Source organism: Notechis scutatus, chromosome 1 (assembly GCF_049901735.1).
Source record: "Notechis scutatus isolate UNSWTSFEM ecotype Mainland chromosome 1, rNotScu1.2, whole genome shotgun sequence".
NCBI lineage: Eukaryota > Metazoa > Chordata > Lepidosauria > Squamata > Elapidae > Notechis > Notechis scutatus.
The window spans coordinates 237,739,915-237,760,110 of record NC_142009.1 but is presented as its reverse complement, the minus strand read 5'-3'; the positions used below and the strand labels follow the sequence as shown (position 1 = coordinate 237,760,110).

At 38.8% G+C, this 20,196-nt stretch overlaps 1 protein-coding gene across 2 annotated transcripts in view; it reads right to left on the bottom strand.

The window, feature by feature from the left end:
- The window catches only part of AP2A2 (adaptor related protein complex 2 subunit alpha 2), an 81,372-nt gene that overhangs the window by 58,237 nt on the left and 2,939 nt on the right, over positions 1 to 20,196 (bottom strand). For both annotated transcript variants that reach the window (XM_087950840.1, XM_087950841.1), the window contains exon 2: positions 10,616 to 10,684. In XM_087950840.1, the coding sequence (XP_087806966.1) occupies positions 10,616 to 10,684 (69 nt within the window). The remainder of the gene's footprint in view (positions 1 to 10,615; positions 10,685 to 20,196) is intronic.

The following is a 20,196-nucleotide window of genomic DNA, read 5'->3' as shown; positions in this document are numbered from 1 at the left end:
TTGGCACTATTGCAACTACAAACGGTTGCTAAGCAGTGAGCGAGGTCTTCCTGTGATTGTTAAAAGAGTATCATAAAGATCAGAAGGAGCTGGCCTAAAGGTGCTTGAATATATTCATCTGGAAAAAAATGCATTGATCTATTAATCTGAACAAATAATATGATTCAGTCTAATGAATGCAGATCAACAGTACAAGTAGCCATCTTAGATTTCTTCACATCTTACATAGAGCTTCAAAAATGGCTGTTCTATTTATACAAAAATGGCATTGTTAGTAATTCAGTTACCTACAAATAGGAACAAGTTTGCCTCTTGGCATTATTTTCCTTGAAGAGACATAATGGATTCTAAATCACATTTGGCTGTTTGCATGAACAAGCATCTGGCGATGTGGAAAGCAACTGGTAAGACAGTATAGACAAGGCCTAAAAATATTCATTCTCCTTGGCAACTGCCAGTCTCTAGGCTACAACATGGCTGATATCAAGCCAAGAAATCACAAACTGTCCTGTATCAATAGAAAAAAAAGTGATTTCTAAAGTAAGATATTCATTGTACAGACTATCTTCGCAATTATTTTTTAGCTTTCCTTCTGTCAGGGGGTATTGTCAAGGTGTCTGGACTATATTTATAGAGAACTCTGGATAAAACAGATTGACCTTTTCAGTCAAGATTTAGGACTGGATGGGAACAAAAATATTTATCCTTCCTTGGTGACAATTACTTGCTTTAGCAAGGAAGATTTCAGCGGTTGCAATGGACATCAGCTATATTAACAGTACTATGTGATCTTTCTTCTCTTTTATAATCTTGTTTATTACAACAACTCTGGTTTAAACACACAAGATTTTAGGAACTAGGGCTAAATCTATGCAGAGGGGAAAGGGAATCGCGTTGAAGGACAGGAAGAAGAACTGCTACCGAAAATGGTCAGATAAGAGAAGCCAAGAAAGTAACTTGAAAAAACAACAACAATCTCTAAGCAAGTCTCTGTCATAGTTCAGAAGGAGCACATTCATATTTGCAAGATTCTGTTACAATAGCTGTTATAATCAAAGTAATACTAATCTATATGGTATTGGTGTGTTAGCCCAATCTACCATGTACGGCTGACATTGTATTGTGACTAATAAGCATATCTACATCTTTTATCTGGATCTGAATGGAAAATAATCAATTGCCGATATCTGTCACACATAATCTCTTTTCCTTTTGAATACCTCTGATTAAAAAAAAGTGAGGATCTTGTTTTGCTTTTGCCAAAAGCTTGAACACAGGAGTAAAGTTTGGGAAATACTATGTAACGTTCTGCAACTGAGGGAGGAAATTATTCTGTAACCTGACATGAATAGATGAATGGGAATAAGATGAGGGAGTACATAACAGGTGACAGGGAAATTTGAAAAAAGAAGCTTGCTGGAATTATGAAGTGAGAAAGGGTCTAAATGCGAAAATGCATATAGAAAATTGTTGCAGGAGACAGAGAGATAGAATTGAAAGAGAGAGAGAGAGAGAATATCATGTACCTACAGAGAAAATGTTAAGTGTTCCATGAATAGATGGTGTGACTGGAGAAAGGTTGAAACAGGATGTAATTTGCTTATAGTCTGACTGCATTACTTGCTCATTGCAAAGGTATGAAAATAGAACTTGTTTCTAAATACTAGAAGAATAATCTCATTATTCTGCTATATAAAGGGAAAGGCAGTAAGGATGAAGACAAAGTCAGCTGGAATATTATTATTCTTGCTCAAGTGTGCCTGAAAAAGATTTTAAATAGAATTTTGATTAGCATTTGGGAAGTTGCTGTGCAGTGCAGCTGTACAATAGGCAAAGAGTGTATAGACCAGAGTTGCCCTTCTACATGAAAAATATGTGAGTGGCACAAAATAGGATTATGGCATGATACATTTATTGACTTAGAGTAAGTGCCTGATAAAATGAATAGGCTTGAATTATGGAATGCTTTGCATGAATGTTGAGTTGAAGGCCTGTTCCTAAATGTGATTAAGAGTAAACCATATGTAAGAATGAATGGAATGGGTAATGAAGACCCATCAGGGTGGTGTAAGAATCAAAAGATATAGAGAGGAATAGTGGATACTGCTGGTTTATTTTTAGCTTTGCTTTGTTCTCTCATGCTATTATTATTAGTTATATATTTCTTTTCTGTGATTTGGATATTGCTGCTTCACCGAAAGATGACATTATGATGGATACACCCACACCCACAAACATATACACACCCACACATACACACCCACACAGTATATATGAAGAGTTGGACTGAGGTAGAGTCCTCCCTTTTTATGACCCTATAATCCCTACTAGGGGTAGAATCGGGGTGACTGAATAGAGCTGAGAGTTTACAGGCCAGATGTCCTTCCTAATGCCTAGGTGGAGTTCACAGCAGGTATTTTTTCTTTGTGCCCTAAGAGAGAGAAATATGCTGCTACCTAGAATTGAACTCTCAACCTTTAAAGTGGGAGGTGAGCATCTTTACCACTAGACCATCATGCCAGTCTGGACTGAGGCAGAGCGCTTTTAAGAATTTATTTTTTACCCTGAAAACAAATTTATTGGTTAAATAATTTGGTTGAATAGGCTGCTTAATGTCTTTGTCGTACCAATTATATATATTTCAAGTATCCAGATGTAAAACTGCAGTTTATTTATGGGAAATTATGACTATCAACTCTTCCTTTTCTATTCCTAGAGTTCTGAACCTCTGCCCATTAAAATCAGTGCAGAAGAAACAGGAAGTCAGAATACAAATCAGCATTTTCAACATGAGTGCGTCAAAAAGGCGATTTCCTTCCCTTGGGCTTTCATTTAGCTGATTTGATAGCATTGTTTTCACATCCTTAAAAGACAAAAACCTAGATATGTTTCTTTTAATGATTTGTTTAAAGCCATACCGTAAAATACATTCTCAAATATTTTCCATTAATGATACGGGGGAAGAATATGTTATAAAATTAAAGATATTGTATATATATCGATCTATAGTGGAATTCAAGAATTATCAAGCAAGGTACCTTGAAGATTGAAATAAAAGTATACGTAACCACAGCTGAGTTATATCTATCATGAAGCCAACCACATTAGCATAAAAAAAATTATATTGAGATACTTTAAGTGCTAGATAGATGGTATGTTAAAGAGAAGTTGTATTAACAGAGGGATACAGTCAAGATCAAGGGAAGTACTAATACCACTCTATAAAGCCTTAGTAAGACCACACCTAGAGTACTGCATCCAGTTTTGCTCACCACATTATAAAAAAGATGTTGAGACTCTAGAAAAAGTACAGAGAAGAGCAACCAGGATGATTAGGGGACTGGAGGCTAAAACATACAACGAACAATTGCAGGAACTGGGCTTGGCTAGCCTAGTAAAGAGAAGGACCAGGGGAGACATGATAGCGGTCTTCCAATATTTGAGGGGCTGCCACAGGGAGGAAGGGGTCAAGCTATTTTCTAAAGCTCCTGTAGGCCAGACAAGGAATAATGGATGGAAACTGAACAAGGAGAGATTTAACCTGGAAACAAGGAGAAACTTTCCGACAGTGAGAACAATCAACCAATGGAACAGCTTGCCCTCGGAAGTTGTGGGAGCACCATCACTTGAGACTTTCAAGAAGAGATTGGACTGTCATTTGTCAGAAATGGTGTAGGGTCTCCCGCTTGGGTGGGGGGGGTTGGACTAGATGACCTACAAGGTCCCTTCCAGCTCTGATTATCTGTATCTGTATCTGAAATTCTTTAGTATTAACTAAGTTCACCATTTTACTGTTTACTGCTGCCTTTTTAAAAGAATCTAGTGGAAAATGTAAATATGATAAACCACAATATACATTTATATTGATATATGTATTCCATGAAGAGTACTTTGTGGTAAAGCAGGTGTAAGGTAAAGGTTTCCCTTGCACATACGTGCTAGTTGTTTCTGGCTCTAGGGGGCGGTGCTCATCTCCGTTACAAAGCCAAAGAGCCAGCTCTGTCCGAAGATATCTCAGTGGTCATGTGGCCGGCATGACTAAACGCTGAAGGCGCACAGAACGTTGTTACCTTCCCACCAAAGTGGTCTCTATTTTTCTACTTACATTTTTACATGCTTTCGAACTGCTAGGTTGGCAGAAGCTGGGACAAGTAATGGGAGCTCACTCCGTTACGCGGTGCAAGGGATTTGAACTGCCGAACTGACGACCTTTCTGATCGACAAACTCAGGGTCTTAGCCACTGAGCCACCATGTCCCTAGTATAGTTGAGTTTAATATGTAAAGCAAACTAACAGTGAGTAGTCTATTAATGAATCTGATATCAGTGGTAAGGGAGAAGAGAAGCTTCATTGCAAAAATCAGTACATAATAACCAAAAAAGATATGTTTAAAAGGCCAGCAAAAACACCTTTCATTAGATAGCCAGATATCTATCTGATCTCAGTTCAAAATGCTATTTTTATTTTAAAAATCCTGTCAGAAACCGTATTATCTCTAGGAAAACTTCCTATTGAAGAACTGTATCTCCAGCTCCGCTGAAATTAATAGCCTCTGGATTTATTTTTTAGAATTAATTAATTCTAATTTGTTCTGGCAGCCCAACTCCAATTGATATCCAAAAGATGCACGGTCTTTCATACTGAAACTCTGGAATGCCTTCTCAACAAACAGCAACACGAGTCTCTTGCATATCCAAAAGTTACTCTTTTACACGGGGCTTAAATTGAGACTGCCAAATATTTTCTACCATATCGATTTAAAAACACCAAACAGCCTTGGAAAGAACTGGGAAATGAAGGAACTTTTTGAATCTGGATTTTCTGTAAACCTTTACGTTCAATCAGTACATTGGCAAATAACATGAAAAGGATGTCTGCCACCACCTAAGCAAATAAGAAAGTTTCTCTCCCTCCTTTCTAGGATGATTTTAGGGGCCAAATTCAGGAGTATTTAAGGAACTATTTATATATTCAGGTTGGTATCTTGACATATAGCGCTCCATTCTACTTATATGGGATGTTATATATTAAGAAGTGAGCCTAAACTAAGCAACACAACAAAAGAAATTCAATTAACCACATTAAAATCATACTAGATTCCAATAGCTGTTTCTTTTACACTGCTGATGATAGTCTCCAGGGCCACTGACTAGTACAACTGGCAATAATTCACTTCAATGGGTTCAGGCTGTTTTTGGGAGATAGGAGAGACTTATATTCATATAGATAAGAAGCAAACACATACACATATCTTTGTGTGTTTTGTTCCTTAGGAGGATTGTTTTGCTTTTGTTGAGATTATTAAAAAGGACAAAAGGACAAAACCTAAAAGATAGCACATATTTGTATATTCCCTCCCCCTTTTCTCTTGTGTAATATTTAAACAAAAAAGGGAACTGATTTCATGGTTTGCATCAACAATTTCAAAGCTGAGACTTCAATGTTTTTTTTAAAATACAGTCTCATTGCTTTACTCAGGCATGCATTGTTCTTTCTAAAGTGTAGAGCTATGTATCAATGAAGAGTCTCCGTTAGAGTCACAGCAACTGATTCTTTTTTTTCTTTTTTTGATTTGAAAGGTTTAGCTGTAGCTTCTTCAGATTTTCTTTAAAAGCAGACTTTAGCTAATGATTTCTATTATGAATTGTAGTACTCTTCATTACAACTACTATGGAAAAGAGTCAGTTTGGTGTAGCAATTAAGGTACCAGGTTAGAAACTGGGAGATCTCTAATTCTAGTCTTGCTTTAGGGCATGAAGCCTGCTGGGTAACTTTAGTTTAGTCATTCTCTCTCAGCCAGAGGGAAAAGGCAGTAGCAAACCACTTCTAAACTCTTGCCAACAAAAATGCCAAGACTTGTCCAGGCAGTCATCAGGAGTCAATAATGACTTAAAGGTGCACACACAAAAACAAATAAACAAACACACACACATGGAACTCTCAACAAAAAAACTCCCATCCCACCTTGAGCTATCTAACATGCAAAAAAGAAAATTCTTTCATTGTTGATATCATACAAAATTAGAGAAGTTTGTTCAATAGCTATGGCCAGCTGCAAAGTATTCACATAATTCAATACCTTTTACTTGTATAAATCAGCACATTTTAAATCACAAACAATATATGTGTATGTATGTATGTATGTATGTATGTATGTGTGTGTGTGTGTGTGTGTGTGTGTGTATATATATATATATATATATATATATATATATATATATATATATATATATATATATATATATATATATATATATATATATATATATATATATATATTCCATCCATCCATCCATCCATCCATCCATCCATCCATAGAGATTGAAAAAAGACCTGAAAGCATGAATAGAAGAGGTGACTCCAACAGACTGTCAATTATCTGGAAGCCTGCACTCACAAACAAAAAAATCTCCACACCACAAGCCAGGCAAATACCTGGGCACAAACAGACTCCCCCTGATACCTCCAGCTCAAACACACCCCAACCAGGCACCCAGATGAAACCTAGCTTCCTAATAAATGATAGCCGTACATTTACTCAGAGCCAAGCTGCACTAAAAGCCTCCAATACAGGAAACACAATGTTGCCAGCCAATCAAGACAAAAAAAGCTACAAAACAGACAGAAGATATTAGAAACACCAATCAAGCAGAACACAGCAAACTCCAAGACCAATAAACACAGACCAATACTCCCAAACAATCAGGATGAAGAAAAAACCATTCTAACACAGCAGTAGGCTAGCACCAAATTTAAAACAGAAACGGCTGTGAAAGTCTGACTCACAGATGAACACAATACAGAAGCCTGAGGATGGCAGATGAGATTCTGCTGAAACGTTGCTACAACTTTAAAAGCACAACTATAATGACGTGGGAAAATACCCAAAGAAAGCTGAATAATATATGTATGTATGTATGTATGTATGTATGTATGTATGTATGTATGTATGACATTCAGCTTTGTTGCTACAACTTTAAAAGCACAACTACAATGACGTGGGAAAATACCCGAACAAAGCTGAATGCCATACATGGTGTTCGGCTTGTTCGGATATTTTATTCGAATTCTTTAAAAGGCAGCACAACTTCAGCAGATTCATCTGCCATCATCAGGCTTCTTGTCCGTCTGTAGAGTCAGACTTTTAGGTTGCCCAGACACAGTGGGCCAGCCATTGCTGTGCGTGTTTTCTTCTTCACATTGGATTGGGCAGTTGTTGCTGGAGTTGCTGTGCCTGCGAATCTATCTTCTTCTTCGTCGCCTCTTTGTATCTTGATGGCAGCTGGCGGCAGCTGATGAGCCTTTGCCAGCCCTTGCGGTAATGAGCGGCCATCACGCTGGTTCAAGCCTGGGTTTCATCTGAATTGGCAGCGGCTCATTTGGGCTGGGGGGATGTTGTGCCCGTGCCTGTGGTGTGATGTGAGTGCAGGCTAAATGATTGGCCTGGTGGAATCATCTCTTCTATTCATGCTCGGTTTTCAGCTCTGACTGCTCTGCTTGATGATTCTGTGATTAGGGTTTTCTATAGTGGCCCTAATCACAGAATCATCAGAGAAGCCATAGAGATTGAAAAAAGACCAGAAAGCATGAATAGAAGAGATGATTCCACCAGGCTGTCAATCATTTGGAAGCCTGCACTCACAAACAAAAAATCTCCACACCACAAGCCAGGCAAACACCTGGGCACAAACAGATCCCCCTGATACTTCCAGCTCAAACACATCCCAACCAGGCACCCAGATGAAACCCAGCTTCCTAACTAATGATAGCATCCATTTACCCGGCCAAGCTGCACTAAAGGCCTCCAATAAAGCAACACAATGCTGCCAGCCAATCAAGATACAAAAAGAGCCAAAAACAGACAGAAGATATTAGAGACACCAATCAAGCAGAACACAGCAAACTCCGAGACCAATAAACACAGACCAAGACTCCCAACCAATCAGGATGAAGAAAAACCATTCTGGCACAGCAATAGGCTGCCCCAAATTCAAATCTGAAACCACTGTAAAAGTCTGACTCACAGACGGACACAATACAGAAGCCTGATGATGGCAGATGAGATTCTGCTGAAACGTTGCTACAACTTTAAAAGAACTACAATGACGTGGGAAAATACCCGAACCAAGCCGAACACCATACATGTAAGTACCCGCAAAACTTAAGAAAACAAATATATATATATATATATACACACACACACACACACACACACATACATACATACATACATGTATAACTTACATGTATGTTATTCAGCTTTGTTCGGTATTTTCCCACGTATAGTTGTGCTTTTAGCTAGTTTAGAAGCCAGCAGAATCATCTGCCATCATCAGGCTTACAGACGAACACAATACAGAAGCCTGATGATGGCAGATGAGATTCTGCCGAAACGTTGCTACAACTTTAAAAGCACAACTATAATGACGATATATATATATATATTTCTGAACTAAGATAATAAATAGCATGTTTCATTAATAGGGTTAATAATACCAAATATGAAATATGACAGTGTTCTCAAAATTATTGAGGTTGGCTGCACAAATCTCATTAAGCCATTGTTTGTTTAAACATGTTTTTCTGAATAAATCAGTACCATTCATATGACAGGCAAACCCATTAACCATCATGCCATCAGCTTTCTTTTTTTTTAAATCTCAGTTCAATGTAATTTCTTACAGTAGGGTAATTGAAGGCTCAACTGCTGATCTGCCTTGATCAGGGAATTTCTTTGTTCTTTGAATTATTTTTATGAACATGCAATTAAAGTCTGTGCAGCTTGCTATATAGGAGAAACTTCAGCTTCAACCATAACAACACAAGAGCACACAATAGATACAAACTCAAGGTTAACCGCACCAAACTTGATTGCAGGAAATACGACTTCAGCAACAGAGTGGTCAATGTCTGGAATACTCTACCTGACTCTGTGGTTTCTTCCCCAAACCCCAAAAACTTTAACCTTAGACTGTCTACTATTGACCTCACCCCTTTCCTAAGAGGTCTGTAGGGGGCGTGCATAAGCGCACCAACGTGTCTACCGTCCCTGTCCTATTGTTTCTTTTATTTTTCTTATATGTACCCATTTCATGTATTCATAACCATGTATATACTTATACCTATTATCTTGTAAGCGATTGACAAATCAAATAAATAAATAAATAAAGGAGCACTAGTCTACAGATTCAGTGAAGAGCCAAGGATATCTGACACTGACAAATGTACTTGTGTAACCCAGGATGCCTTGAAACAGCTTGTTCATCACAAACAGGTTGTTCAGCCTTCTTTTCTAAGAAGGGCCATGCCATATTCAGTTGATCATACTGTCTGCAACAAGAGACAACCCACTATCTCTCTAGGCAGTGTTTCTGGAGAATGTCTTCTTATCTCAGCCAATATGCTGCCCCATCCTCAGTTCCCTATATTTTATAAAAAGCAGAAAACAATACTGGGTTGTGTAACTGCTGTGCTGTTAAAACTTTTTTTTTTAAAAAAAAATTGATGACTGTTCTGATCCAATTTAGGCAGTTTGCATGCATAAAACACCAGGATCAAAATAAAGATTCACCTCCAAGCCCTGGTAACTAAAAGAAAGGTAATAAAAACCTTTTAAAAAAAAAAACCTTGGTTCTATATATCCAGACACTTACAGGTAGTCCTAGCCTTATGACGACAATCGAGCCTAAAATTTCTGTTGCTAAGTGAAACATTTGTTAAGTGAGTTTTGCTCCATTTGCAAACTTTCTCGCTACAGTTACTAAGTGAATCTCTGCCGTTGTTAAGTTAGTAACATGGCTGTTAAGTGAATCTGGTTACAAATTATAAAATAAATCTACTGCCTTGAATGAAGGTACCAGAGCATTTTAAGCTACTGAACCATTCCAATCAAGCTCATTCACAACTAAAAGAGAAATTACAGTGTCCACCATATTTGGAAGCTCAGGGAGGCTGCAGGATGTGTGCGGTGTAGAGGGAGGCGGGGAGCAGAGCAACTTGTGACCTTCCCTGCTAGCTTCCCCATTGATTTTGGTTGTGGGAAGCCAGCAGAGAAAGTCACAAAAGGCAATCATGTGACCATAAGACACTGCAATGGCCAGAAATTCAAGGACCAGTTGTAATTACCCCTCAGCATCGTTACAACTTCAAAGGATTGGTGAAGCGGTAGGACTATTGTATTACACAGGCCATGTCCACATACCCTGCTAAGCAAAGTGTGACCGTGAACACGGGGTAGGATGCTGCGGCATGCTAAATAATATCTATTTGTTAAATATCAGATGACATATCAAATTAGAGCCAGATCTTCTTCATCTTTCAATTTGTTTTGCATCCCAGTTACTTTTGTGGTAACGGCTGATTAACATGCCCTGGTTTTTATTTTATTTACCCTTAAAAGATTTGGGGAGGGAGCAGGCGGGAGGGGAGACTATCTTGCCTCATTCATAGTGAGAATTATGGAAAGCCAAGCATTCTGCCAGCCCCACGTGGAATATGAAACGGGATCCTTAATGGAAAATCCAAAATGGCAACAGTTGCTAACACCGTATTATTCATCCAAAAGGATTTTCTTTTTCTACAATAAAATCTGCAAAGCAATGCATTACTTTCTTACCTTTAAATTTGGATCGAATATTTGCCAGTTCTTTGTTTATTCTTTTAATCTCAGCTTCTTTGCTTTTACCTGGGGGGAAAAAAAACGGGGAAAAAAACATCAGTTCAGAATACAAATTGGGAACAGAATGTACAGTCCTTAACATCACAATAATTTGGAGGGTTTAAATCAGAATTTTTCAAACTTGGCAACTTTAAGTAAATAATACCCCAAAATCAAGAAATTGCCCCAAAGCCAACACTAAAGTGCCCAGCCAAAGAAACCAACACTGACAGGGCAAGCCACTAGAACCGTGATGGCAAACCTATGGCATGCGTGCCAGAGGTGGCACACAGAGCCCTCTCTGTGGGCATACAAGCCGTCATCCCAGCTCAGTTCTTCCGAGCATGCATGCACACGCCTCCCGCCAGCCAGATCTTCGTGGCTCTGCTGTACATGCACAGAGATGGGGTGCATGTGTGGGGGATTCACGCACATGCAGGAGGGGGCACATGTGCGGGGGATGGGGTGCATGCGCAGGGGTGGGGCGCAGGGACGAAGATGCACATGCATGTGTGGGGGATGCACACATGCATGTGTGGGCATACGCATGTGCGGGGGCAGGGCATATGCACGGGGGCACACATGTATTGCATTTTGGGGATGTGCACATGTGCTTTGGGCACTTGGTGCTGAAAACATTAGCCATCACTGCACTAGAATATAAACTGACAGCAAACTGCACTCCTTAGTAGCACTGATGATGTTACCTAGTTTGGGTAGTGAAACATCTGCAAGAAAGCAAGAAAGCTCAGAGAGTACCAAGGATCCCTCTTGGCAACTTTAAGATGTGTGGACTTTAGAATGCAGAATGCAGGCTAGAGAATTCTGGGAGTTAAAGTCCACACATCTTAAAGTTCCCAAGTTTGAAAAACACGGGTTTAAATCCTACATTTTTTTTTCTCTCATCCTTTTGTAATAAACTGATTGTAAATCCCTTGATGTTCCCGCTGTGCTTCCTCTCTGACTTTTCTTCACAAAATGGTCCTGTCTTGAATCTAGGATTTGCCAATGGTAGCCCTTGATTAAAATTTGAAAACCAATGAAACGGAAGGAGATGAAGGGGAAAAAATTCCAAGAGACAGGGAATGATGCATAACGTTTCATTAGGATCTTTTATAAATAAGACAATGACAGCCAGTGGTGAAATGCTATCGGTTTGGCCCGGTTCAAGTGAACCGGTAATAAAAATCACTACCAGTTAAACAAAGCCTCCGATCAGCTGAGAGGAGGCCAAAAAAGCCTCAGACAATCAGCTGAGAGGATAAAAGACCGAACAGCGCATGGGAGAGTAGGAGGGTCGCTCCTAGCTTTTCGTTTCTTCATCCTCTCAGCTGATTGGCTTGTTAGGGGTGCTCATGCACTATCACCCACCTAACCGGTAGCGACTAAGGTAGGATCCCACTACTGACGACAGCATGCAATGAAATATAAAACTGACGGGAGTCAATGCATTTATGATGGATAGTAAGTGTGACTGGAAAACATCCCTCCAGCCAGATGACATTTACAGAGATTAATTCTAGCTTCTTGCTAGATGTAACACAAGTTATGCTGACCAATGTAAAACAAAACAAAACCCACCTTTGGCCAATAGTACTTTTGAGGTAGAAACACAAACACATCATCTTCCTTTCCATATAGAATTGATAAAACTATATCAAATGTAATTATTTCACTTCACTGAACAGTGATGAAACAACCCAGCTGTAACTATCCATGTTTGAATAACACTGTAGATATACAGCAGGAGGGAGGGAGGGATAGAGGTGTGTGTGTCCCCTTAGGTGATTATTTGTTAAATTGAAGGATGTTCTCAGTACTGTAAATGTTGACTATGTTATAATCTGGTTCCAAATACATTTCAAAGTGCTGTTGCTTACCTAATGGCTTAGCACTATGCCAAACTCTCTTGAATATATCAAAATTCACTTCCTGAAGACATCCGTTCAATACCATTTGGTGGGGGTGGGGAGTGAGGGTAGAAGGAAGGGTGTGTTCTTTCAAGTTAATATTGACTCCTGGAAACTGCCTGGACTAGGCTTGAAGTTTTCTTTGCAATGTTCTTCAGAAATGGTTTGCCATTGCCTGTTCCTAGGACTGAGAGAAACTGACTGGCCCAGGGTCACCCAGTTGGCTTTTTCACTAAAGAGGGACTAGAACTCATGGATTCTGGATTCTAGCCTGATGTCTTAGCCACTGGACCAGATAGGCTCTCTAAGTCATCATTATTGCCCTTTTATTTTATGCCTCTAAAGTTTTTTAAACACATTTTTCTCACAACATTTTTTTAAAATTATTTATTTATTTATATTGCTGCCTATTCGCCCATGGCGCCTCAAGGCGGCTTACACAATGTAAAACCATATTTAAAACAAAAAATAAAAATAAAAACAATAAGAACTAACAAAAAGAATCCAATAAATTAGTAAATTTGGAAAACAAAAAAACAAAACAAAACAAAAACAAAAACCAACTCCCACCCACCCTACCCCGACGACAACGGGTCACACTAGCCACCTGAGGCTTCCATCCCTCTCTGGGTTCCCCAGGCCCGTTGGCAAAACCAGGTCTTCAGTGCCTTTCGGAATAGTATTAATGAGGGGGCCATTCTAATCTCTGGGGGAATGATGTTCCAGAGAGATGGAGCCACCACAGAGAAGGCCCTTCTTCTAGGTCCAACCAGGTGTATCTCCCTCAGGGGTGGGACCCACAGCATTCCTGCCTCCTCGCTCTAATGGGTCGGGTAGATGTCACTGGCAAGAGATGTTTCCTCAGATAACCCGGACCCAAGCCATGAAGGGCTTTAAAGGTGACAACTAGCACCTTGAATTGTACCCGGAAGCAAATTGGCAGCCAATGCAGCTCCTGCAGGAGAGGTGATACATGTGCACACTGGGGTCTGCATAAAACTATGCGGGCCACTGCATTTTGCACCAACTGGAGCTTCCAGATGCTCTTCAAGGGCAGCCCCATGTAGAGCGCATTGCAATAATCAAGACGGGAAGTGACCAGGGCATGAGTGACTGTGAGTAGGGACCGCTGATCCAGGAAAGGGCGTAACTGGTGCACAATCCGCAGTTGTGCAAAGGCCCTCCTGGCCACGACCACCACCTGCTCTTCGAACAAGAGTCGTGAGTCCAGGAGAACCCCCAGATTATGCACAGGGTCTGTTTGGGGGTAGTTCCACCCCATCCAAGACTAAAGGTGGTAATTCTCCCTGAACCAACGAACCCCAGACCCAGAGCCACTCGGTCTTGCATGGGTTTAGTTTCAATCCGTTGCTCCCCATCCAGCCCCTAACAGCCTCCAGGCATTGTGAGAGGGAGGACACAGCAACACTTAACTCACTACAGGCCGAGATATACAGCTGAGTATCATCAGCATATTGGTGATACCTCAGTCCATAGTGATGGATGATCTCACCCAGTGGTGAAATATATAAATGTTGAACAGGAGCAGAGAGAGTACCGAGCCCTGCAGAACCCCATGAAGCAGTGGGTGAGGGTTGGATCTCTCACCTCCTATCAACACTGACTGAGAGCAGCCACAGAGGAAGGAAGTAAACCAAGACAACACAAGGCCTTCCACTCCCATCCCCTGAAGCCGTCCCAGGAGAATCCCATGGTCAATGGTATCAAAAGCCGCCAAGAGGTCAAGTAGAGCAAGGATGGATTCACTACCCCCATCCCTCTCCCACCAGAGATCATCCAAAATTGCAACCAATGCTGTTTCTGTCCCAAATCCAGGCCTGAATCCTGATTGGTAGGAGTTGAGAAGCCTCATCCAGAAACCTATGGAGCTGCTGCGCGATCACCTTCTCAACAACCTTGCCCCAAAAGGGAAGATTGGAGACAAGTCGGAAATTATCCAACCGGGTGGAGTCCAGCAATGGCTTCTTAAGAAAAGGGCGGACCACAGCCTCCTTAAAGTGCTGGGGCACCGTCCCCTCCTGTAGAGAAGCATAAATCACTGCCAGAGTTCACCCGCCTGTCACTTCCTGGGAAGCTTTCACAAGCCAGGAGGGACATGGGTCTAAAATACAGGTGCTCGCACGCATACTCCCTAGAATCCTGTCCACTTCCTCAGGAGCAACAGGGTCAGACCGTTCCCAGATAACAGGGCAAGAACCTGCCATAGAAGCTTCCACCGGATCAGCAACCACGCCGGCATCTAACTGGGAACGAAGTCGAGTGATTAATGAAATTAATGAAATTAATTAATTAATTAATTAAAATTAATGAAATTACCTAGACATTCTGTTGGAAGACAATTATGTCAAATGTAATTGATACATTTTCCTCAATAGATTTAGTCATTTTGCCCAGATTTCTTTACATTACCAGGAAAAGGGTATCAACACACTGAACTTCTATCAAAAACAGTTCTTTTCCACTGCAGGCTGAACACTGACCTTCTAACCTTGAATAGTTCTGATTAACAGAAGGCCTATGAACTTCCTTTGAAAGGTCATTTAAACAGATAGGAATGTTCAGTGACTTTCTTTCTACAATGTTACATGGACTAGTGAAACTAAGTCTACTGTAAAAAAGACAACAATGCCTCTCATTTTCATTCAGTGTGTGAACAAAAAAAAGGAAAGAAATAGGCACTCCTTAGCATATTTCTTTCAGAGCAGCTCCTGCCTATAAAGCACCCAAATATGAAAATAAAGCTGGAATATCTATATGTACATTTACAAACTGGGAACTCCAACGTACAAAATGAGAACAAGTTCCAATTTTTCTGAACCCCTGGCAAGAAACAGTTTGTCTTTCCTACCTGCATACCTAGTAGGGTACACACTGAAATGGTATGAAGAACTGTATGTGCCTGGACAGCAATTTTAAAAACTCTAAGGCAAACTTTTAAGTCATATTTTTAGCAGCCTGGTTGAAGACTTTAAAAGGTAGCTCAAAAAGTGAAGGCTTTAACTGTGTAGCAAAGCAGGTCATCTTCTTCTTAGGTTGACTCAGCCTTCCATCCCTCTGAGGTGAGTAAAATGAGGACCCAGATTGTTGGGGGCAATATGCTGACTCTGTAAACCACTTAGAAAAGGCTGTAAAAGCACTGTGAAGTGGTATATAAGTGTAAGTACTATTACTATTGCTACTTGCCAGAAGTCTAAGACTATGTCATTCAATGTTGCAACAGACATGATCCAGGCTTATTAAAAATGCTCAATGTACATTTGCATTAACTAAGGAGTCACACCTTAGTTTTATGACTATGATTATGAGATACGATCAGTTTGTTTAAAAGAAAAGCAACTTCTTGCCATGAATTCAATCCCATTTTAGCTTTTAACTCATTAATATGTTGTTGGGTTCTTAAGTCTTCTCCAAGATTGCTTTTCTTCTTCCTGATGTTCATTACTAGACAAAGTAACTGGAAACAAGATGTCTGCAAGAAAAAAAGCAAGCTCAGAGAACACAAAGAACATAACAACAATTCAATTCTAAGCTACATTCTTGCAAATTGTCCCTATACATTTAGCAACATAATTTAATCACTGCAAATCACCTAACACAGACATGGCTGGTTACAGTTGTTAATTACACCAGCTTGCTTTAAAACAATTTTTTAAGTTTACAAATGCATAATGACTGTTCGTTACAGGCCTTAGAAGTCAGAAAAACAACCCATTCCCTTGTGCCTTTGTGCTTTATTTTGCATGATTTGCTCTCAGCAACAGAGAACATTTTTTTGCTGATGGGCTCCCTATAGATTTGAGAATCAGAGGAAGCTCTATGATGCAGTAAAGATGACCAATCCTTTGTTAACAGCAAACTACCAAGTGTAAAGAAATCCATGACTGTTTATTTCAGCTGAAAAATCTGTTTTCAAGCTGACAAAAATAGGTTTCTGCAGGAAAGCTACCAAGTTCATACCAATCGTCTGCCTGTCTCAGTGTTAGGTGCAGGGAGAGAAAGCAATTTTTAAAAACATTGCTTTTCTAGGCAAAAACAACCACCTCAACAGTACCCAGTTGAACTTCAGATTAAGCAAGAGCAATGGAGGTTCAAAAGTTCAATGCATCCTAGTTTAATCTGGTTCTACGAACAAGCTTCTTCTACCCCCATTTGTAACTTTTTATCATTGTAAAGAATTGCAACTAAATATTTTAATTGGTGTAGATCAACCTAGGCACAAAAAGCAAGAGCTATCAGCAAAGCATAAACAATATTTGCCTTTGCTGTCTCTCCGCTCCATCAGGTCAAGGGAAGCCCTAAGCAAATAAGATCAAAGAAAAGCTATAATGTATGTTCAGTTACAATCAGCTGTTGTGCAATATTTTGTTCAAATGCATTTCAAATCAAAAGCAGGACTTTGTAATTCCCACCTCCACCAAGCTTTATTAATCATTACTGTATAATAACATTCAAATTTTTACAAATTACATTGGTTATGTATATTTCATGTTAGCAAAATAATATTTCTGTTTACTATGCTTTTGTACCCTTTCCTTAAACTGTATGATTTTTTTTTTACTACGTTTTATTTCATTTCTATTTCAATCATATCTCCCATTGGGACGAATTAAGGAAGCCACTGCAGTGTATATGCATGACCTACACATTCATTTGAGAGAAAATGTATCCATTATAAAGAATGACTCTTATATTGTTTACAGTTCTTTAATTTGAATGTAACATTTCTCCCAAACGTTTGAGGGAGAGAGCTCACCAACACCATGCTTAGGAGAGTCTATGGGAAAACATGTGTCATTTCATTGTAAACAGGTATTTTTCCCAGTATATAAAATGTATCAATTATGTTTTAATAGACCAGAGAAGTATTGGGTGATTCATTAAAACAATCAGCACTTTGGGTAGTTCCTTCTGTAACTAAGTCAACCAATACCTTAAGGGAAAAATTCACTAAATCCTCAATACAAGTTCCCAAAAGTAAAGCTAACTATAAACAATTTTCTTCCACTACCAAACTATATTTTCTTCAGATGATAGCAGCTTTAATAGATAAGACCTCATCCATTAGTCTCTTACTCTTCATTATATGGGCCACAAACTAACAACGTTACAATATTCTACTTTCTTCGAGGACTAACCTAAACATAAACCTTAGAAGTACAATGAGCAAACTAAGACCCATCAAGATCCATTGTATACTTTGTTTTATAAGTATAACTCAAGTGTTACTTTTACTGGGGATTTTGTAGTTTTTCTTGAATATCTACTCTAGTACAGCAGAAATTGTTGAAAACATGACTACAACCACATCTTGCATTTCAACAATGGATAGTAAGGAAGCGGAGAATGAAACAACTATTAAGAAAAAAGGCAGCACAAAACAAAATTCACTATTTCTATCTGACTAGCTAGTTCAGTGCTTCCAAAGCTAATCAACAGAATCTTTTTCAGGACATCTGTTAATTACAAGATATGTACCTAGGAAAAAATATGGAATGAAGTTCTTCTGAATTCATAATTCTACTGAAACAGTTTCCCTATCTATCAACACATCCTGGGAATAGAAGCCATCAGAAAAATACAATGAAAATGGAGATACAAATAATCTCAAGTAGTTTAATTATTTGGAAGAAAATAGTACTCATTGGCAGCATTCGTTTAAAACCCTGGCTATCATTTATTGCAGCAACAGTCTTAATGTAAAGGCAAGGAAGCTTCCTGAAGTTTGGAGTGCTAGTTTATGTAATTTCTTTGAATATTTGCAGGCCCAAGGAAGAAAAACAATGACATAATTATTTCCCTAGGGTTTTGTAGCAGTCAACGCAGGAAATACTAGTGTTCAGAAGCCCGTAAATCAAATTTATTTAACTTTGATCCAAGGCTAGCATTCAAAACCAGGAGAATGAATTCTTCCAAACATAATAATCCATGTATACCACAAGCAAGATAATTAAAACATTGAATTCTAAAATCTAAATAGGAGAAAAATCTACAAAAACTATCAAGTAAATTATGATTAAGATATGAATGTTCAAATTATATGTAGTAAATTAAGATTTAAATATAGAATAATTATACACTATTATAAAAGGAATAGTATAATTTATTCTAAGCTAAAAGGAATATATAAGTGAAAGTAATAAAATATTATTGTATGGAGAGTTCAATTAAGTGACCAGATGAGAAGATAATAGAAACAGAACCTTGTGATTATGTAAACAAGGCTTTTGTCATTACATGTGATCAATTTCAAATAAATTCTATAAGCTGCTGTTCAAAGCTTTGCCTTGTTATATGGTAAAATGGATCAGAAACTGAAATAACAAAGAGGTAAACTGCTCAGGATAACCAGAAGCCTTTAAAATGTTTAGAAGAGTCATATTTAGATGTTTTATCAAATGAACAATGCAGGTCATGTTCAACAGTCTCAGTGTGTCTGGACCTATAGGGAATATAGGTACTCCTTTGAAGGAATACACCTATATCTTCCATCAAGGACATCAAATGAAAGAACATTACACTATGTCAAAATGAAGGCCTCCCTATGCTTTGGTACATGTATTTGCTACTTTAGAACTTATCCAGCTTGCTTTTAACTCACCAAAACCAGCTGGGAAGGGGAGAACTGAAATAATCCTAATTTTTGCTGAGGATGATCACTGGAATTAAATTCATTAAAATTTTGATTCATTAAAAGAATCAAACTAGCTGGGGAAGTTGTTGTTTTTTTTTTTTACCAGAACTAAAACAGAAATCAATCCTAGCATTTATTTGTCTCTAAATATGGGGTGGGGTGGGGGAGTGAACCATAACTGGGGACCTGACATGTTCCTCTTAAAAATTTAGACAAGATAACCTTGGGAAGATTGTCTTCAAGATTTGGAAAATTGTCCATTCGAGTATCATGTTGCCATTAGCAAATTTGCTTTGACAGTCTGAAGGTTGCTGGTTTACAACCAACCTCTTTTCACTGTAAAAAATAAAAATAAAAGATTGCCTCTGAGCATTTTGAATAAAACAAGAGCCATGTGCTTTCCCACATCCAAAGCTACGAGAAACCATTTCCAAACAAATGAAGACCAAATGGAAGCCTGTTTTTGTGCCAGGAATGAATGAATGAATGAATGAATGAATGAATGAATGAATGAATGAATGAATGAATGATACTCTCTGCAGGACTCCTATGATTCTTCTCAGACTTGTGGAGAAATTGAAAAGAAAGACTGCATTATCTGCATATAATATAATGGTATAAATTTCATCAGCTTGGGAGAATGAAAAGTCAAGTTTAATTAACTAACCAACCATTTATGCAGAAATTCAACAAAGTAGAACTATTAGAGACAAAAATGTAAAATCACAGCTGCCAGATTTTTAGCTGGTGTCAGCCTTCATATGCATCAAGTTCTTCCTTAGAAGCTAGTATGTTGTAATGTTGCAGCGCATAGTCTATGTGTGGATCCAAGTAGTGTGGCCCTTTGCAATTGGCAGATGGAAATTCTTTCAATGTGCAAATTTTCCAAGTGCTGTATTTTGGTATCATTATTGCATTATATTGTACGTTTAAGTCATTTTGATTCTTGGAGACTACCAGGGCTAGTTAATCCCTGA